The sequence below is a fragment of the Melanaphis sacchari genome, unplaced genomic scaffold (genome assembly GCF_002803265.2).
Source record: "Melanaphis sacchari strain LSU unplaced genomic scaffold, SCAv2.0 Contig221_pilon_pilon, whole genome shotgun sequence".
NCBI classification, from domain to species: Eukaryota; Metazoa; Arthropoda; class Insecta; order Hemiptera; family Aphididae; genus Melanaphis; species Melanaphis sacchari.
In genome coordinates this window covers 1,164,865-1,186,501 of record NW_020271098.1, presented here as the reverse complement: position 1 = coordinate 1,186,501, position 21,637 = coordinate 1,164,865, and the positions used below count along the sequence as shown (strand labels likewise).

General features: G+C 26.4%; 5 protein-coding genes across 6 annotated transcripts in view; 3 read left to right on the top strand and 2 right to left on the bottom strand.

Annotated features, from left to right (window-relative positions):
* Positions 1 to 1,506: 1,506 nt before the first annotated feature.
* Positions 1,507 to 7,649, top strand: LOC112594135 (phosphatidylinositide phosphatase SAC1). Its single transcript, XM_025338782.1, has 13 exons — positions 1,507 to 1,666; positions 1,737 to 1,921; positions 2,429 to 2,523; positions 2,591 to 2,796; positions 2,870 to 3,001; positions 4,525 to 4,630; positions 5,149 to 5,336; positions 5,396 to 5,551; positions 5,624 to 5,941; positions 6,004 to 6,240; positions 6,317 to 6,418; positions 7,216 to 7,276; positions 7,351 to 7,649. The coding sequence occupies exons 2-13, from the start codon at positions 1,863 to 1,865 to the stop codon at positions 7,503 to 7,505; spliced, it is 1,815 nt and encodes a 604-aa protein (XP_025194567.1). The 5' UTR covers positions 1,507 to 1,666; positions 1,737 to 1,862; the 3' UTR covers positions 7,506 to 7,649.
* Positions 7,650 to 7,697: 48 nt separating this feature from the next.
* LOC112594124 (replication protein A 32 kDa subunit-B) lies at positions 7,698 to 9,582 on the bottom strand. Its single transcript, XM_025338763.1, has 4 exons — positions 9,435 to 9,582; positions 8,472 to 8,653; positions 8,135 to 8,404; positions 7,698 to 8,071 (listed from the first exon to the last, which is right to left on the bottom strand). The coding sequence occupies exons 2-4, from the start codon at positions 8,643 to 8,645 to the stop codon at positions 7,766 to 7,768; spliced, it is 750 nt and encodes a 249-aa protein (XP_025194548.1). The 5' UTR covers positions 8,646 to 8,653; positions 9,435 to 9,582; the 3' UTR covers positions 7,698 to 7,765.
* Positions 9,583 to 9,871: 289 nt separating this feature from the next.
* On the top strand, positions 9,872 to 13,308 carry LOC112594123 (protein HIRA homolog). Its single transcript, XM_025338762.1, has 3 exons — positions 9,872 to 10,259; positions 10,366 to 10,625; positions 10,735 to 13,308. The coding sequence occupies exons 2-3, from the start codon at positions 10,431 to 10,433 to the stop codon at positions 13,240 to 13,242; spliced, it is 2,703 nt and encodes a 900-aa protein (XP_025194547.1). The 5' UTR covers positions 9,872 to 10,259; positions 10,366 to 10,430; the 3' UTR covers positions 13,243 to 13,308.
* A 496-nt stretch (positions 13,309 to 13,804) lies between these two features.
* Positions 13,805 to 15,390, bottom strand: LOC112594153 (WASH complex subunit 1). The gene has a single exon (XM_025338809.1). It carries the CDS (start codon positions 15,219 to 15,221, stop codon positions 13,896 to 13,898), a length of 1,326 nt encoding a protein of 441 aa, XP_025194594.1. The 5' UTR covers positions 15,222 to 15,390; the 3' UTR covers positions 13,805 to 13,895.
* Positions 15,391 to 20,603: 5,213 nt separating this feature from the next.
* LOC112594126 (ATP-binding cassette sub-family F member 2) overlaps positions 20,604 to 21,637 on the top strand; it is a 5,375-nt gene continuing 4,341 nt past the window's right edge. Inside the window, exons 1-2 of one of the 2 annotated variants that reach the window (XM_025338765.1) lie at positions 20,604 to 20,750; positions 21,112 to 21,254. In XM_025338765.1, the coding sequence (XP_025194550.1) occupies positions 21,113 to 21,254 (142 nt within the window). In that variant the 5' untranslated portion in view covers positions 20,604 to 20,750; position 21,112. Of the gene's footprint in view, positions 20,751 to 21,111; positions 21,255 to 21,637 lie in introns of those variants that run through there. The other variant, XM_025338766.1, reaches the window with a different exon arrangement.

Sequence of the window (21,637 nt, the reverse complement as noted above, 5' to 3'; positions counted from 1 at the left end):
ATTTAGGCGCTACTTGTTTAACCATGTATTCTCGGTTCTTAAATTATATTTTAAGTTTATAAATTTTATATTTGTGCTTACAGGGATATAAACAAGAAAAACTGTAACTGTGTATAGTGCTATATTATATATGTATACATGAACTATTTATGTACAAGGATATAATGTTTAAACTATTTGTATATTATATAATAATATATACTACCTATGTGACCCAAAGCCCTCTTCTGAATGACTTATCAACACGCAGTGCCGTTATATCGTCATACTCTTATACCTATATGTTATACGGTTTTTACCAAAAGGCGTAACCCAACAATAATTTTTAAAATATATAGATGTAGGTTATTAAAAAATATTATTATAAATATACCTTTAATTGAGTATCAGAATTATTCAGAAGTTTATTGTAAGCAAAAAATTACTATAGCTCAGGAAACAACTGGAGGCCCGTTTACTTTTTTATCTGGCCTTTACTACATTTTTATATTACTTTATGACATAATATTATATTCTAGATAACGCTCCTACTGTTAAGGGAGTAACTGATGAGGTCACTGAGTTAAAGGAGGGGGTTGTTCTACTAATGAAACTTATTGTTAAGGGAGGAGTGGACATGCTAAAAAAAATAGCCTGACCTATTGTAATATAATTACAACGCAAAGTTATAACATAGGTACATACATAGGTACTAACCACTACGATGAGAATAGAATAATAGATTATTGTCATTATTATACGGTGTACGTTTTTATTAAATGTTCAAGGTAATGTGTCTATTCGGCAAGTGGTGGTAACTGGTGAAGCGATATAACAAAACAACTTGCGTAATTTTCGAAGGATTTCCGACGTCACGTTCCGGATACCGCGCGCCCATCTATATACGCCCACTAGGTATGCCGATATCACAGTCCACAGAATAAAAGGATATTGTATTACCACTTACCGGTCTATCTTAGATGGATTCATGAACACATTGGTTCGGTGGTTACACATTATTTTGTAGTCACGATAATCGTTCGACTAGTAACCTTTCCCGACATATGTGATCAAAACATTTTTTAAATGACGAATTAAGGAAAAAAAATGACAAGGTGAAAAACGTAAATGTGTTTTACTTAGAAATCACATATATCAGTTTTGAGACTTGAGTTATTGTCAAATTAAAACATTAAAAGTATAAATAAATAAATAAATAAATAATAACAAATCACAAATTTTGTAAAGTAGGTAGGTATGTGATATAGCTGTTGGGAAATTAAAATTAGTATAGTACCAAAGGGCAAGGATTTAAATTTTAAGTATCAGTTGACTTGATACTGTTAACAGTGATGAATTAAATTATCATCACCGACCACCGTGGTCCGTGGACCAAAATATGTATACGTATCTTAATTCGTGATTACTGATTACTGGTTACCACGATAGCACAATTATAAATATATGTATATCTACGACTGTGTAGTTTACCAAAATAATATTAAATGATAAGTGATAACAGAGCTTTTCTGCTATAATAGTCGAACGCAAACTATTTTATTTTTTTATATAATATAAATATTAGATAAAAACATTATGCTGATTGCTATTACGACCATATAACAACAATAAATTATTATTATTGTTTATGTTTTTGCTGTACAAACCGTAATTAGCACGACTTTAGGTACTCTTTATAAATCGTTGTACTTGGTAATAATATTTACCTACTATTTTAATATGTGCGATTGCATCAGGTACCCATCATCGGTCGCTGAATAATCGAAGATATTCAAGACTTTTTTAACCGTTTCTAAAACTTTCAAATATAGGTGAATCCTTAGTTATCTTTTTTGTTTTTCACCATCAATAGATTGTTAAACATGAACTCTACAGCTGCAGACATTAAGGCCACTTCGTTAATCTATAACGAATTTAATATGTAAGTAAACTTTCTGTATTTTATTTCAAAGTTCTGCATAAATCAGCAATTGGACAAATTAAAAATAGCTTTTTTTTTTTTTAAAAACATTTTTCTTATATTACTTTTTTAGTTTTTATTCATAGTAAGTACAAAGTATAGAGTAAATTTGACTACAATAATTGAAACTAAAATTATATTATCATTTTATATTTTCATAGTGTTAAGTAATTATCATTATTTATAATGTAGGCATTTATTCAGAGAAAAATTTAGTATATTATTTATAAGTTAAAATTTAAAAATATATCTTGCAAAATTTAATTTGATTTATAATTTATAATTTTTTATTTAAAATCAAGTATTTTTGTAATGCATGTTAAAATTATTTTATATTTTTAATCTTTTATTGTACTTAGGTCATACAATTTTAATAACTAGGATATAATTGAATATCTTATCTATTTATTTTTCAATTGTTTATTACCAGTTTTTATGATAAATATGACAAACTTATTTTATTTTCAGGTATATTTGTCCAAATAATATATTTGTTGAGCCTGTACAAAACCCAAATATAATATTGAACATTGATCGAATTGACTTTACTTCTCAAAAACAAAGTATTTAATTTATTGATTTATTTTGTACATATTTGTTATTATTTAACTGAGTTTAATTATTTTACAGCAAATAATGGTCAAATACCAACAGAAATTAAAAGCCAAACAATTTCTGGAATATTAGGTGTCGTTAAACTTTTAATTGGCCCTTATATTATCATAATAAAAAAAAAAGAATTTGTTGGTAAAATAAATGGTCATGATATATGGAAATTGATAGACATTGATATTTTACCTGTACCTAAGACTAAACTTCATATAAATGAAACACAAGTATATATATATTTTATATTTTTGTATCTAAAACTAGTATTATATTTTTATGAAAATAATTTCTGTTTAATAGGATCGAATGGATATTGAATATTTAAACATGATCAAGCAAACTTTTAATACGCCATATTATTATTTCTCATACACTTATGATTTAACTCACACTATGCAAAGGCTGTATAACACTTCTACATCATTTGTAAATGTAAGTTTAAAAATTATTCAGTTAATTAATGATTAAAAGTTCTACAGTAAAAGCTCGATAATCCGGACAAATTCAAATTATTTTTCATTCCACCACCTTTATATTTATTGCACTGTAAATTACAAAAATAATAAATAACTTTATCATAATGAATTACCAAAACAAAATGTTTATAATAATAGAACTTAAGTATAGTAATCAGTAATTTATTTCTGAAGAATTCTGAACAAACTGCAAATGTGTTTATGTCGTTTATGATCAAATGGACTTATGCCATCTGGATTAATGAGAGTTCGAACTATCGAGGCTCTACTGTATTAACAATCATTTCAGTCAACAGTAGCACCTAAATGATATTTTTGTAATGTATCAAAGTTTAAAATTTATATCTAACTCATAGGAATACATAATTAATGATTTATTTTTGGTAATCAATAGTTATATAATATATAATTCAAGGATATAACCTATTATTCACTCTAAGATCTTGTCTTATCTAACTAATTATATTACCAGTTTTTTTTTTTTTTTTACATCGCCGTTACATTCAAATTGCATATGGTAACAAACTTTAATAGTCTGGTAAAATAAAATTTTGTTTTATTGTTGAATAAGTTACAATTTTCCTAAAATTTTACCTGGGTTTTATATTTCTACATAATTTATGTGTAAATATAAGACATTTTAAATAATAGTTTGAATCGCTTAGTTAAACTTGAAAGTATAAAAGAACGCTGATTATTCGGACTAATTATTGTCAAGGGTGGTCCTGACAAACAAATATACAGATAATTGAAGTATAATATATTAAAAGTTAAACATTTATATAAAAACATTTTATTTATTATTCAATTTGACATTAGTAACAATAAGCAAATTATTAATGTCATCAAAATGAAACAAGAAAAAACTATGTATGTACATTATTTATTACAAAGGTTTGGAAAATGACAATATTTTAGTCTGCTTTATTGTTAATTTTTTCTTTAGAGCAGCTAAATTCCTCAATCTCCTTTATTGTAGCTATTAAATGGTGTTTGATTCATCTTGCCTCTTGAACCAAACGGCAAATCCAACACATCTAAAACTTCAGAATGAGACGACCCATATTCACCTTCAATCAAATCATTGTCAGTTTTATTTTTACTTATTAAAAAAGTTGAAAAACTAAACTGACAACAATTAGACAACAACTGACTTACTGAAATAATCACTGAAATGCTAATGTCATAACAATAGCTGAATAAATAATAATAAATAACGTTTGATAATAATTGTAAGATAGATTTATAATCAACGATTACTGATAAAATACGATTTTAATAGTTTATTGATAAATGTAATGTTAGTTAAAATAGTAGTAAAATAGTGTACAAAAAATTAACTTTCCTTTTATAGACTAAATTATCTAAATATTTTTTTAAAACAAAAACATTGTTTTGCTGTCTGTATAGACCTGACTTTAATCTCAGATATTTTATCATTAATGATTAAAACGTTAAAGTATTTTTTCTTTATTTTAGATTCCAATGCATGAAAGAGCAGATCAACGATTTCTGTGGAATCATTTTTTACTGAAGAATTTTTGTATGGACCATCATGAGTTTTGTGTTCCCATCATTCATGGATGTAAGTTATTATAATTGTATTAAAATAAGAAACATTCTGACCTACATTTTATATAATATTGTATTTCAACCTGTATTGACTTCACCTATCAGCTATATACTCTAAATAATTGATTTTCTGAAGCTTACAGATTTGTTTTACAGCCATATTGCTACTTATAAAATTATATTTTATAAATTAGAAAAAAACAATATATATTTAATTTTATATATGAATAAGTGAGTCTTCACAGTATAGTTTTTCCTAAATTTAAACATAAATGTTACAAAAGCATTTCTTGACATTTTATATTTAATCTTAGAAAAATAATTATTCTTTGGTCTGTTACTGAATAATCTTCGAGTAATTTTATAAAATATAAATATAAAATATAAATGTGTACAAAATTAAAAATTTAAAACTAATGAAATATATTATCAATAAATCAGCTGTTGGTTTTAAAATATTTATTGATTTTAATCAATAATTATTCATAAATATTTATAAATATGTAGTATGTATATTATTTTTAATTTCAGTTATTGCGATAAATAATTGCATTTTAAATGGAAAAGATTTTATTTGGACAATAGTATCCAGACGATCACGAAATCGTCATGGCCCAAGATTATTAAAACGTGGTATTGATCTGAACGGAAATGTTGCCAATTTTGTTGAGACAGAAATGATAGTAGAATATAATAATACTATGAGTTCTTATGTACAGGTATTTCAATTATCACTAACCTGATCGTTTATCAGTAATTAATTAAGTTGATTCTTTAGACACGTGGATCAATTCCTTTATTTTGGGCACAATATCCAACACTTAAATATAAACCTGTAATGCAGATAGCTCAAAATGAAAACCATTTAGAAGCAGCTACCATTCATTTTAATGAACAGATTTCTATTTATGGTCAACAAATTTTGATTAACTTGGTAATAAAAATTATTTTTGTAAAATTTCTTTATTTTTAAATTAATACTAATAAATAATAATGAAAATAAAAGATTGATCATAGAGGTGCAGAACAAGAATTGGAACGCAATTATCATGATATTGTTACTATGTTGGACAATAATAAAATTAAATATGAAGCATTTGATTTTCATAGTGAATGTAAAAAAATGAGATGGGATAGACTTTCAATTTTGGTAAATAGAGTAGCTCATGAGCAAGATAATTTAAAGTACTTTCTTCTTGGCTCTGATGGAAAGTTGCTTATCTTACAAAAAGGAGTATTTAGAACAAACTGTGTAGACTGTTTGGATCGAACAAATGTTGTACAAAGTTTATTAGGCCGTAGAATTTTGACTGTTATGTTGCAGGTAAAATTATTTTATTTTATTAAATGTAAAATGTAAAATTAAATATTTTATAATCATTTAAGAAAATGGACATATTAAACTTTGGACAAAAAGTAGAAGATCAATTAGATTTTGAAAGTTTATTCAAATCAGTATGGGCTGACCATGCTGATATTATATCAATTCAATACTCTGGAACAGGAGCCTTAAAAACTGATTTTACACGAACTGGTAAACGCACTTACAATGGAATGTTTAGAGATTTAAAGAACTCAATTTTGCGCTATTACAAAAACAATTTGAGAGACGGAGTTCGTCAAGTAAATATAATATTCATATTATTGAAATAGTGTAATTTTTAAACTATAATAAAAAAATGTTATTAATGTTTTATAGGATAGTATTGATCTTGTTTTGGGAAATTATGTTGTAAATGCTGAGGAAAGTGCATCTTTATCATGTCCTTTAGAAGTTAAACCAGCTCTTAAATATTTTATGGCAAGTATTAAATAAAATTAATAATGATACTAATTCTAAATTGCATTGTCATGTACAAAATTCTGCATTACTACTAGGATTGTGTAATAAATAATAATTTAACACAATTATAAATTACTTTAAAGAAAATTGCTTTTTTTGCAGTAACATAGAATATTTGCTTTATTATTTAACTTACAGATAAAAACATTTTTTTTTTTTCTATTATAATTTTAAAGTGAGATATGAACATATATAAATTATACCTAGCTTAAAAAAATCAATGTTTTTACCTTTAAGTTTGATAACAACTTAATTTACTCTATTATTAAAACCAACAACACATAATTGTAACTACTCGATGTAAAGTTGTACATTAGTACAAAACGGATAGGTCCATCATACATTTTTTATAATTAAAATTGAATATAGTTATCATATCATTAAATTAGGTTTAAGAGAATATTAATCAACTATTAGTTCAAATTATTATAGGAATAATAGTTTTATTAAAGTATTGAAAATTAAAACTTTTTTATTACCAACAATATGATGAAATTTTTACAAAAATTTGTACAATCTAGCATTATTCATTTTAATTAATAAAATTAAAATTTAATTATTACACAAAACTAATAGTTGTGGATGTTAACATAACACTAATGTTGATATAATATTCCAGTTGAATTTAGTACTATTGTGTAGATATAATTTTCATGAAATATTATAAAGAATCACATAACATAATTTAACAAATTAATATTTTAATGCTAATATTATAACACATTTTATGTATTAATGGTTTTTATGTTTTTTAGTATCCAATAATTTTAATGATTGCACTAGCGATGTTCATGGCTAACGCGGTGTTTACTTCTGGTTAGTAATGGATACATTTTTATACTGTTTATATCATAAACTAAATTTAATAATATTATTTATCTGTTTGTTAGAATACAACACTGGAACATACATATTTCTTCTATTCTGGGGCACAATGGTTATGTGTGTGTTGTCGTTAATATTTTATTATGGAAAAGAGTTTGTTAATTATCCACGGCTGTCAAGTTTTGACAATGGAAAAAGACTTCATCATCATCAGTCTTAGTATTGCATTCCAACTCAATTTTTTTATAACTGTATGCTACTTTTTAGGATGTATAAACCGTTGTAAAACTTATGTTTGAAAATTAACTTGTTATAGCTTTATTATCTTTATTATTATACCAATGTAATGATTATTTTTAGTAATAAAAATGTACTGTATAAGTAACATAATACATTCAAATTATTATGCTTAAATAATAACTTATTTCATAGTGTTTACAATTTCTTAAATAATGTTAATAAGTACTAAAAATTGAACAATTAACTTCCAAAATCAGTGACTTTGTAATGATTCTCATCAATGGTTGAGAAAATATGTCCTTCTTCAATAAAAAATGAAAGAATCTTTTCTATTTCTGGCAATGACATTTTATCTGGAAGTATTTTTTGAATATCTGATGCCGAATAACCTGCCTCGTCTTGGCACCTCTTAATCACTGTATAAACTTTTAATTGCTTAGGGTTCAGCGATAAATTGTTAGTGGTATCCATATACCCATTAGTATTATCACCACTGATTAAAAAGTCCTTTTGGTTTGTTGCAGTTGACTGCTGTGTTCCAATTGCCTTAAAAAAATTAATTAGCAGTTTTTATTTTATTCTTTTCCTTGGTTGCTTAGATAATCTTACCATATTGATTTCCTCGGTTTGATACGGTAACGCAATAATACTTAATAAATGATGTGTTAATTCATTTAGACTTTCTAAAGGTCTTACACTATGACAAAGCAATGTGACTTTGTCATTTTGAATTCTTTTACTACCAACTACTTTAAAATATGCGTTTTCAATCAATTTAGGATATCTTGACAGTTCGTTCTCATCTCCCCATTGAATACATAACAAGCGACCAGTATTGTCTTCAATTGTAAACATATTTTTTAATGTCTGTGTTTCAACCTACAAAACACAAAATAACATTATATTATTTCTAAGTAGATATATTATTATTAAATAAATGTTTTACCTGCTTGATAATTCCAACAACTACAACATGTGTATTTTTATTTTCCTCATTACTATCTAATAATTCACGAATAGCTACTGAAATTACAGTATTTTGTTTTGGTTCTACTCCAGATGCTGTTGTTGGACTTTGTGTCATTGTGACATTGAATCCACCTTCATCGTCACCCCACATTTTTAAGACTAAAAACATTTTACAATTAGAAAAATAATTATGATAACACATGGTATTTATTAAAATTAAAAAATAAATAAAATTATTTCAATATAGGTGTCTCATACTCTCATATGCCGAAGTCTCATTCAACACTGTGGTAAATCGCTAAACCTCATATACCGATGCGAATACAGAAGCCCTTGCTCAAAGCATTAAGATGTAATGGTTGGCCACAAAAATTAAATTATTGAAAAAAACGAGGGGTATTTTTTTTTATCATTTGTAGTCCTATCTTAATTACTAAGTTGGAAACTTTACCGCCAAGATGGTTTAACCTTTTTTTCGCTCTGTTGAAACACTTAAGGTAAAGTAATAGTAAAATAAAATGCAACTAAAACGACATAATGTAGAACACATACTGAATCAAAAACTTATTTGTAGAGCGCATATTATATTAACATTCAATTTTTAATAAATTATGATATACAAAAAATTAAAGTATAACAATTGATTAAATAAACATGTATATTTATTTAATCAATGGTATAACATTAAATATCATTGAACTAGGTGTTTAGAACATCCAAACATATGACAAAAACAGACAATAAGCAATAGTTTATTGGTACTCAATGACAATGTTAAAAGTCTAACAAGGCCAACTACCAATTATAAAGTTACTAATTTGCTTTTCTACCGAAATAGTGGAGTTAAACATTGAAACGGTGAACACGAGCGTAATTCGAAATTCTATAAACGAAAAACAGATTTTTAATGCCACCATAAATCACAATATTCATTTCTTACCTGTTGGAAAGTATTCGTTGAAGAGAAAACTATGATTATTAACGAAATTGATGTCGAATGCACAGTTTAAACGTGTACCGTGTACGCCGGACAGTGATTAATCGCGTAAATGCTAAAAGCTAAAACGCGTAATCGTGAATCGTGACGATTGACGAATGATAATCTTCAAAATCGAACCAAAGAATGTTTGTCTCAAACTATTGTTTTGGCGGTAAAACGAGAAATGTGATAAAGGAATCGGTGAGATACAGACGGCTGAATGGTGAACAACGGATATTGTTGACATTTTTGTTAAAGTTACTTATAATTTAAAAATTGTTCATCATCACAATTCACACTAGATTTCGTCACAATATGATGATGTAGCTATTAAATGTACATTGATACATTATTATTAATTATCTACGGGCTACGATTACGAACTAAGATCAATATTTAAAAATAAACAGTCGAATATCAGTGCTGTTTTTTTCGACGTATTCGCCGTTCGAACATGTTTCGTACGACATCATACGATTTAAAATATATATCGAATAAATACATATAAACACGATGTATAGCTGCGTCCGTACTCCGTGCCATCAGTGAGGCTTACTACATTTTCTTCAAGGTTTAAGATAAAATTCTATCATAAAATCTTAAATTTCTAATATTTAAATTATGCTTTCACTTCTTCCGTTGACCAATTTGGATTTTCCAGTTTTCTACCGGGAATCAGGATATAGCTGGTTTAATTATGGTAGTTACGAACAATTTCGACATTCATGATGTCCGTAACGTCGCGTTGACGGAAACGAATAACAAAAACATGAAAAATAATTCCCGGTAAAAAAAAAATAAAATTTAAGTGCCAAAGATTAAAAAACAAAATTGTTTTCTGCTTTTGGTTCATAACTACTTTATAAGCTTTAAGGTACAATATGTCATTTAGATTGTTGGCTATGAACGGATTTAGTGCAAAGAAAAAATTGTAAATAAAACCCGCCATCTTATACGATGATTATTTTGAAACCATCATGGATATCTCACAATGGTATGCCCATATTTTCAATCGACATTCATCCGGATGGTACTCGTCTGGCCACCGGTGGCCAGGGTCGAGACTCAGGACTAGTCGTGTTATGGAACACAGCGGCGGTGTTGGACGAAAACAGCGAAAACGACGAAAATGTACCAAAAATGTTGTGCCAGGTGAGCGTTTTTATTTTGGCAAATATACTAGTGGGAGGTTCAAAATGATTTTAAGTCAATAATAAAATAAATAATGATTGAAAAAACGAATATAGTTTAATTTTTTTAGGTTGACAGCCATTTAGCGAGTGTTAATTGTGTTCGATGGAGTCATTCAGGCAAATTTTTGGCGTCTGGCGGTGACGATAAAATCATTATGGTGTGGACATTGAGCAAATATCCTAATAGTGGAAACATTGTATTTGGTACCAAAAATATTGTGAATATTGAAACGTGGAAATGTATGTTTACTTTACGCTCACACTCTGGTGATATACTTGATATTGCATGGTCACCCCATGACAAATATTTGGCATCATGTTCAGTAGACAATACAATAATTATATGGGATGCTCAAAAATTTCCATCTGTCCATAAAGTTCTTTCTGGACATACTGGTCTAGTAAAAGGAGTTTCTTGGGATCCAATTGGTAAATATATTTCTTCACAATCAGATGATAAAACCTTAAGAATATGGAGAACATCTGATTGGGAAACAGATACTATTGTTACGACTCCCTTCAAAGACTGTGGTGGAAACACTTCTGTACTACGGCACAGCTGGTCCCCAGACGGTCAATACTTGGTATCGGCTCATGCCATGAACAATAAAGGTCCTGTAGCTAAAGTTATTGAAAGAGATGGTTGGACATATGAAAAAGATTATGTAGGACATAGAAAAGCTGTAAATTGTGTGAGATTTAGTAATTCAATAATGGAGAGAAAAGTTGGTAAGAAGAATCATCACATGTGTCTATGTGCTGTAGGCTCGAGAGATACTAATGTATCAATATGGCAAACAGGATTAAAAAGACCAGTTGTTGTTCTTGAAAGTTTATTTCAAGGCCCTGTGTTAGATTTGTCGTGGTCAACGAATGGTTTAAACTTGTATGCTTGTTCATATGACGGAACCATAGCAATTTTAATATTTGATCCAAAAGATATTGGAAAAGCACTTACAAATCAAGATAAAAATATAATTTTTAAAAAAATGTATGGTATCTCGCCTTTAGAACGTCATAACAACAATTTACTCATAGAAAATCCTGCAATACTAAAAATGAATGGCACACAACGATCAGAAGTTCAAGAAGTAGATTCTAAAAAAGAAATCAAACAACTAACTCCAAATGTAATTAAACCTTTACCACCAATTTTGAAAAAACAAATTGAAACTCGTACATCTGATGGGCGTAGACGTATTACACCTATTTTTATACCACCAACACCTGATAATGCAGAAGAAATAAATGTTTTACCTTTTTCGTCGTCTAGTGAATGTAAAAGTCAAGTAGTTGTTGAAAGAGTGAATAATATTATTGAGCCAAATATAAGCAACAGTTGCAGTAACTTTAGTCAAGAATCTCAAACTCCAACAATTATTGATTCAACAATACCAAAGAGCACTCCTACATCTGTTTTACAAATATCTCCCAATAGAGGAGAATCCAAGAAAAGGCCAGAACCCGTAGCATTATTATCAAATTTGTTTTCAACTAAAAAAATTAAATTTAATAATGTGGATGATAATGATATTTCATCTGATGTCCGACCTAATTTTAATGAAACTACATCACAAAAAAGAAAATTTATCATTTCAAACGTATGCACTGATAGAGTTGTTGTGGAAAACGATAAATGCAATACTATAAATGGGACTATAACTAAAATGAAATTCTATACTAATAATATAATTGCTTGGGAGAAAGTATTTAGTTCAAGTGTAGTTAAGTATTGTACTAATAAAACTTTATCATTAATAGCTGTAGCATTGAGTGATTGTACCATTCATGTGATGGAGTCAAAAAATGGTCTATTAATATGTCCTCCCTATGTACTATCGTCTTTAGTAACTTCCATAAAATCCAATAATCACTACTTATTATGCATAACGCAAAATTCTCTTTCTGTATGGAACATATATAAACAAGAATGTGTTCTACATGAAGAAAAACTGAACACATTGATTTGTTCTAATAAAAATAAACCAGTAAATGTACAAAAATGTATGCTGACTGAAAATGGAACATCAATCATCACATTGACTACTGGTAAATCATATATGTTTTCTATAAGTGCAAAATGTTGGATGATGATCGGTGATAGTGGAGATGCTATTTATTCAAATTCTACTCAAAAAAATAAACATAATGATTTAAATAAGACTAGTGGCAAGTATCCATTAAGTATCATGCAAGCATATTCCTCAAAGTATAAATCAAACTTAGATTTTAATGACACTGAAGGAATCAGTGAATTATGTTCAAAATCATTTTTGGAACAACAGATGTCAGCAGCTTTAGCTTTAGAGTCAGACAAGGAGTATAAATACTGGTTATTGGCTTATGTTTCCTTTTTAACTGATAGAGAAGACAATGATCAATTAAGATATTTATGTCAAGATTTGTTGGGAGCTTCACATGGTTATTCAAGTAATAAAAAAGTTGAAACAATAATTGGTATGTCAAAACATGATCTATTAAGAGAAGTATTAGTTATTGTAGCTGGTTCAAGAAACACTCAAAGATTATTCACAGAGTTTCATGACCAACTACAACAAATGTCACTAAACGACTGATTAATTATTTATTTTGTATAATTTAAATTAAATAATTCTTATATTATATATTTTTACAATAAAAGAATAACTAAAAATAGAATTAACTTTCTTGAAAATTCCAGTATTTTATAAAATTATAATAAAAATCAATATTTTATTTCAATAATTTAAATAATAAATACTATAAATCGTGTTTTCTTTGTCTAATACTGTACACTATTAGTTAAAATAATAATTCTTATTGTATAAAAAAAAATAATTGTAAATTTCATAAAAAATTGTAATGTATCTACCTGTCAATATGTTTTGTATTTAATTTATAAGTTCTTTAAATTATTTTTATTGTAATTAAAAATGTGTGAACATTTAAATCATAATATTAGTATAATATTTTTAAGTTAAAAGCTATTTACTACCTAACTAGTCTGAAACTATAACAATATATTAATAAATTATTTTTCTTTTAAATTCTATATTTACATTTTACATTTAAAAATAAAATATTTGATTAGAAATAATTTGGATATTAATATTACATAAATATATAGAACAATTTAACAATAATTAGGTAAATAAAGAATTGAATATAACATTAATACATATTTATAAAAAAAAAACAAATTTAATTATAAATGAATAAAAAAGTATGTTATGTTGGACTAAATGAATAATCAATCATCCCAATCACCTTCTGTGTCATCGTCCCCATCTGCTTCACTTTCAGATTCAAGATTTGGAGGTAACATCGTTGAAGCCATACGATAAATAACCCCTTCTAAGCCGCTATCATTTTGCTTATTATTACCAGAAATCCCTTGTCTTCGCATTGCTAATTTTTTATGTAAATCTGCCATTAATCCATCTCCAGTAGGCATTGTTTCATTGTTGGTTTTTCTATCAACCACTGAGCGTAATTTAGCTTTTTGTAATCCTCCTGCATTTCTTATTTCGTCCATTAAAACACTGTGTGTATTAATATTATTATCATTATATGTTTTATTAACATTTTGATCCTTTTTAACAGAATTATCAATTTCTTCAATATGATCATTTTTATTTTGAATAGATACAACAGTTGACAATTCTTCTAGTTCAGCTGGTTTAATGATTTCTTGTTCAGTCTGTATCAATTGTTCAGGAACTGATTCATTATTTTTAATTTCGTCTAACTCATCAAAACTTGGAAGATCTACTACACTGGATGGATTACTAACAGGTGGCATGCCAATATTTTCTTCTTCATTTTTAAAACATAATACATCACCCGCAATTCCTGGAAGATCGGGTAAATCAGATGGCACATCAATAGTAGGAACCTCTTCATATTCTGGTGTATAAGAATAATTAAACTGATTTTCAATATCATTCAATGGTAGTGTAAATACAGGTTTATTAATATATTGAACTGTTTCGACTTGTTTACTCGTCGGTATTGTTTTAACTTTATAGGGATTAGATAAAACATAGTTTTTGTATAAATTTTCATTAGAATTAAATAATAACAAGGAATTTATGTAATTAACATCATCAGGTAATCTGCCTAGACCTTTCATTTGAATAATATCTTTATTTTTAGATAATTTTTTATTTTCATCATTAACATGGTAAAATTTAAGCTTATCATTTGGGTCATTGGAAACACATATTTGATGAGCAACTTGGATATTGTCGGTAATATCAGATTTTATTTCAAAATTATAACTATATTCATAATCTTTTTGTAAATGTGTAGCTGGATATTTTGAACTGGAATAAACTTGAATTGATTTTTTGGTATTTGACAACTGTTGTACTTTCTTAGCTATGTTGTTCAATTTTTCACTCAGCTTCTCAATTTCTGATTTTTGTGAGTTTATATTACCTCTTACATGTTCATAGACACATTCAACAACTTTATCTAGACAATCTAATGATTTTATCAATTGCAAAATAGTTTCTTCATATCCTAGATCATAAGGTAACAGTGGTATATACGCTTCTTTATTAACTTGAACCATATTTATAAGTGAAAATGTTTGAATTAAAAAACAAATGATACTTATATCACTATTATAATACGTGAAAACAAAAATATTATGAATAAAACTTAACAATATTTATCTTGATATCATAGAACTTCGAAGAACTTATAATATTAGACAATAGACATTAGACAACATAATGTAAAATTATGAAAAATAAAGAATGTATAAAGTATAAACAGAGAAAACTGAGCAACAGTCAACACTGAACTAGAACCACTGAATAGTGAATAATATTATTATAATTATTTTTTTTTTTTTGATCAAATAGAATTGAATATCTATTTCTTAATTATCAATGAATTTGACTTTCTACATTACTCTGACATTACTATCACATTAATATCACAAACGTATTCATAATAGACTTATCAGTTCATGATAAGGTGGTAATGGCAATACGGTGTGATGATAATAATTAATAACCGAGTATTTGCATCTCAAATATGAAATAAATATGTGTCTTAACACTCTCAACTACTTGTTATAATCGTCATTTACCCTGCCACTGTTTGATGTGCCTGACAGTACCTGACAATTGATAATGATTTTCTTACGTAAATTTGGTACTTATACCTTATACCTACTCGTATGCATAATTACTATGACACTTGTACATAGTATTGGCAATATATTATATTCATCATTTACACTATTTACAGTTAAGTCTACTGAGGTTGCATGCGGTGAAAACACAACGTGCCTGCAGATTTGTATCAAAATTATATTCTCAGACTTGGAATTTTGTCGTATTATGCACCCCTATTTTTTAAATCTTTAATAATATTTAAAATTCTCTGTATTTCTTTTTTGATCGGAATCAGCTTATAAACTAATGGAATAATTTGACGATATTTTTTTTAATTGTTTTTTGTGATTTTAGAAATAACATGGGCTTTTATAGTCTGCACTAGATTAAACAATATACTAGCTATACTAGCTTTATTACTAAGATTTTGCCTCATTTACCTGGTGAAATGAGGACTTTGGAACGAATACATGATATTTTCAATATCTCAATCAGAACATTTATAAATATATTAAAATATCAGATAAAACGATAGGTGTAACATTTGTCTTTGCGGGTGACATTTGGAAAATATTACCATTGCCCCGGTATTATAAAAGTATTTAATCAGAGATAAAATCAGAAATGTCAAAATACTTTAACTGACTACCGTATACAAGGCGAAATAAATTTAGAAGAAATATTACTTAAAATTATTGTGACAGTCTATTTCTGAAAGTGACTTGGTTAATACTACTGATAGTTTGGAATTTTACATTGAAATCTGCAAAGTCTCCAATCAATTATTTTAATAATAATATTAAAATTTTAAAAATATTTGATTTTTTTTTCCAGTAATTTTTGAAAAGTACAGAGAATTTTCGATTTTCTTTTCATAGTTTTGAATTTTTTTTTCAAGATTCTTCATAAAATACAACACCTAAAAAAAATTATAAATAAAGATAATTGTTTTTTTAAAGAAATTTCAAGTTTAAATTTGTATGTAAAAACATTGGTGTATACCCAAACATTTTCTTGTGATCTTAAATCGAAGACGATGACACACTTGACATTTCAAAGCATTCCTAAATATGCCAAGAAGAAATGGATGTTTCAATTGTTTGTGACTACATCTATAAAATGGAATATTATAAGTAGTTATTTTCAAAAACCTGATCTTTTAAAGTGCTATTGCATGGCTATTCGAGCAAAATTTATGTAATTTTTCAACAATAGTGTCAATGTGAATGGATTGCAAGCTGCGACGTAGCCAGGGGGTTTGGGTGTTGTAACCTCTCCCATTGATTTTTATTTAATTATTTTAATATTTTTATTATTCAGCAAATTAACGATCAAAACAAGAAGACTATGGTTAATGACGTTAATGTTATGAAGTTCAAATACTTTTACATTATAAACAAAATAATTCTAATTAAGATGCATATTTTGAATCATCCCTGGTGACCTAAACCATCTTAACTTCTCCCTCCCATCATTTAAAAATTCTAACTACGCCACTGATTGCAAGCATGAATATAAATTCCTTGAATTTTCAGTAACTAATTATTACCATAACATAAAAATGTTATTATTCTTTTTTACCAAATTGAATGGTAATAAATAGGGCTCGGATGTTAATGAAATTGTATATTTTTTTCTATTTATCCAATTTAATGCTAACCTGAATACATATTTAATTCATGTTATACTGAATCAAATAATACTATTTTTATTTTGCATATTTAATGGTTCGTATTTTAATTGCATATTTTGGGATTTTAAAAATAAAAAGCATATTTTAGTACATTTTTTTAAAAACAATTTAATTAACGAACTATATAATTAATTTAAAAAATTGTATGTATAAATTTTATGGGTGGTAACTACAGTTTACAATTTACCAAGTATTGACGTAAAATATAAATGTTTATTATCGACTTATCGTGTTTGTTCGGAATCACAGTACTTTATTGGACAAGGTTTAAATAACATCAGTTAATGTAGAACGAAACTTTTCACATTACAAAAATTTACTAAACAATAATAGACGAAATTACAAATTTGAACAAATTAAAAAAAACTATATAGTACCTAGCACAGTATAACGCTAATAATGGTAATACCTAATTTATAAATAATAATGTAAATTAAAGTAAATAAAACGCTATGTAAATTTAAAAAATATATTTAAAATTGTATTAAAATAAACAATACATTTTTTTTGTACATATTTTGACATTTTTATTGGTTAAAAATACATATTTTATAATTTTTAGCATATATTTTGATTGCATTTTTCGTAATTTTTTAGTGCATAAATGCATGCATATTACAGTAGTTTTAAGTGCTTAAACATTCGAGCCCTAGTAATAAAAAATAATAATTAATACATAATAGTTAATCGGTTTATAGCTTAATAACAATATTACAATCCTAATAATATAACTACCCGGCTACTGTAAATAGTGTAAATAACCGTACACATATTTCCGCGGTTGATGTGGTGGTAATTTTAGCCAGACACATTTTACAGCTACTGCAGCAAGACAATAAAAATTTTATTCACTATGGGTCATTAATACAAAAATAATAATTATATTTTCATATTTTTTAATAATATAATTGTTGGTGAATAAATTATAATAGTTTTACGAGGATAATAATATCATAATTCATAATAAATGTACCGTAACCCATTCATTTATTAATTATTACTATTTATTTAAAATTTGTCATTAATATTTTTCTTTTATAAAGCTTGGTAAAAGATGTTACAAATAAAAATGTTCCCGCTAAATTTCATACTTTTCCCCCAAAATTCATCATCACATTGAATTTTTTCGTACATTTAACCTGAAAAGACGATATTATTCGTAGATATTATTAATTTCATTTAATTATTTAAACAATATTGATTACCTTTTGGGGTCCATACACAAAAATAACAATACATTTTCCGACTGTGCCCCTGAACTTGGTAATTACCATTTTATTTTAATTGTAAATTGTAATTGTCTATTATTTACCAAGCAACATTTAATTTTACCAATATTTATTGCTTTTTCCCGTGAAAGTTCTTTACCACTTGCTGGACACTTAATTTCTACCAACGAACCATCTAATGATAAACAATCAAATGATAAATTTATATCATCAAACAGACCAGAAGGCAGAATTTTTTTTTTTTAGTGCTCTTCCAACTGTTTTTTTGCTACTACTTCTTTAGTAATTCCATATCTAGTTGCGGCATTTCCGGTAAATATCCCAAATAAAATATCATTTGTTGTTTTCATACAAAATGTTTTTTCACGTAATTTACAAATTTTATCAAACATAGATGCACCGAGTCTGTAAATAATAATATAATCTAATAATTACAATAATAATATTGAATCAGTTAATTTTATTTTTGTGAATACCAACCGTTTTTTTTCTCTCAATGTACCATTCTTCGTATTGATTTTGCCTCTTAGTTCTAATTTCTAATGTTTTTACTTAATACTCAGATAGTGATAACTTTTCTAGATATTTATGTTTGTAATTTTCAATTTCACATTCAGTAAATTCTAAAAATGGGTCGTGTGACACATTTTCATAATTTTCATCTGGTCCTAGATTTTTCTTAGACACTATAGATCGTTTAGATGTTTTAAAAAAAACTATTAGTTACTACGTCTATTTTTTTTGTCATTTGTTTCTAACTTTCTTTTAATATAATTTTTAGTGAATTTTCCTGGACTTTTATCAGTAACATGTTTATTGAATATAGATAGGTAAACGATTTGCTCCGAGGTAGTACGATGTCACTGCAGCTGCATTATATCGAAGTTTATAAAAATCTGAAAATAAATAAAAAGTAATAATTCACCAGTCTGATGACCTTATATAATTATAAAATACTATTTTTTTTTTTAAGATGGCAATATAAGTATATTAAAAAGGTATACTTGCGCATTTTTATTTCGATAAATTTCATGATAATATCAATTATATTTAGCAAATTATAATAACGGATATCGAAATATCAATGTACCTAGATTAATTGTTTTTACGTGGACTTTATTTTCCGGCAATGGTTATAGTCCACGCTAAAAATTATTGTAAGTATACTGAAGTGTTTTATTATATAAAATATAAATATTAAAATAATGTGATACCTAAAGTGAAACGTAGGTATAGGTACAACGGAGGTTTGACTGCGCTAATGATTAAAACATATAGTTTCGAATTAGTCCATTCATATACATCTGACAGTTTAAAACGATTCGTTTTTTTAAAGTTTAGATATGTATAAAAATAAGAATTCAAATAATAGCGGGGTTTAAAATTTTTAGTTGATAACTTTTATCTCATTTTGTTACTTTAAATCATAAAATTACTGTTTTTTTTTACGAATAAAAAACATTATATTATGTTGATGTTATAAAATATATTATTTTAAATAGTGATTAGTTAATATACATTTATTAATTAATATAACCTTTTATGAAACAAAAGCACTTTTAGTACAAATGTTATATAGAAGTAAAGAACTACGTCATATAGGCACATAGCCTTAAAAGTTAGAATTTATATTATCTTCTAAGACCGTGCCCACAAAATATTGTATTCTCTTACAATTTATTAAAAACTCTTGGAAGAAAAATATTAAGTTGTTTTTTACTAATTATAAATATTTTAATTAAAAATTAAAATTAAAACTGAGTAAAATTTAAAATCAAACAATCAATCAATTTGTACAAATTTGGCCATATATAAATTATTATTTAATAATTTTTTTTTTGATTTAAAAAAAATAAAAAATTAAGGTTAGTTTCTTATCGTTTATTAAACATTGTACTTAACTTCATATCTTAGTTTTAAAAATTAGGAAAGCTCGTGTCTTACTTTATAAAGTTTGATACGTCTGCTGTTCTTCGCTACTTCCCAATTGTTGTTTCTGTTTTGATGAAAATACATTTTTAAATACATTTTTGTGTTTTTTCAACTGTATTCAGGTATGAGTTAATCGTCTACATGCAACAAATGAGTCCTTGGGTCATTGCTCTATTTTATACTCACTATTTGTCATGCTACATTAAATATATTTGTTAATTTAATAAATTACTTTTTACAATAAACTTTAATTTTAGTTGTAGTCAAAATAGTTATGGTTTACATTTCAAATAATAACTTATTGCATGTTATCACATAATATGTGTTATACTTAATCAGTTTTGTCTATTCTCATATAGGTACTCCACATACACTTAACATTTTTTACATTTCCTTTTGTTTTATCTATTTAAATTATTATAAACAAAATATGATAATTAATATTAGTGCATATTGATTTATATTTTTAAATTTTATGCTTAGAATGCCATCTGACGCGAAAAAGAGACAACTACAGAAAAAGAAAGATGCAGCAAAAGCAAGGCAAAATATTAAACCAGCTGGTTCTAAAACTGACAGCAATGGAGTATCAAATGGTGAAGAAAATGTTCCTATTAGTGAAGAAGGTAACACTTATTGACATTATATTTAATTAATTAAATTGTTCTTATTATGATTTGGTTTATATTCAAATATTGCTGGGTTGTTTCACAACAATATTGCTCGTAAATAAAGTTAAACCACTGATAATATCTAAATGTTATAAATAATAAGAATTAAATAAGACTAAGTATACAATTATATTCATATTGTATCTGTCAGTACAAAATATTTCAAGTCCAATAATATGATCTCTTAGGTTTTTCAACTGTTTTCAACTTAAAAATGTTACCTAAAAAACAACCTAGTTTTTGTTTTGGTATGTTTAGACTTATAATTAAATGTAGTACATAGTAGAGTGAATATATATATATATATATATATATATATATATATATATATATATATA

Coding starts and splice junctions, on each gene's coding strand:
- LOC112594135 (XM_025338782.1), top strand. CDS start 1,863: ATGAACTCTACAGCTGCAGACATTAAGGCCACTTCGTTAATCTATAAC. Junction 1,922..2,428: donor ATCTATAACGAATTTAATAT/GTAAGTAAACTT, acceptor TTTTATTTTCAG/GTATATTTGTCCAAATAATA. Junction 4,631..5,148: donor TGTTCCCATCATTCATGGAT/GTAAGTTATTAT, acceptor TTTTAATTTCAG/TTATTGCGATAAATAATTGC.
- LOC112594124 (XM_025338763.1), bottom strand. CDS start 8,645: ATGTGGGGTGACGATGAAGGTGGATTCAATGTCACAATGACACAAAGT. Junction 8,405..8,471: donor TTGTTGGAATTATCAAGCAG/GTAAAACATTTA, acceptor TGTGTTTTGTAG/GTTGAAACACAGACATTAAA. Junction 8,072..8,134: donor AAACCGAGGAAATCAATATG/GTAAGATTATCT, acceptor AATTTTTTTAAG/GCAATTGGAACACAGCAGTC.
- LOC112594153 (XM_025338809.1), bottom strand. CDS start 15,221: ATGGTTCAAGTTAATAAAGAAGCGTATATACCACTGTTACCTTATGAT.
- LOC112594123 (XM_025338762.1), top strand. CDS start 10,431: ATGATTATTTTGAAACCATCATGGATATCTCACAATGGTATGCCCATA. Junction 10,626..10,734: donor TACCAAAAATGTTGTGCCAG/GTGAGCGTTTTT, acceptor TAATTTTTTTAG/GTTGACAGCCATTTAGCGAG.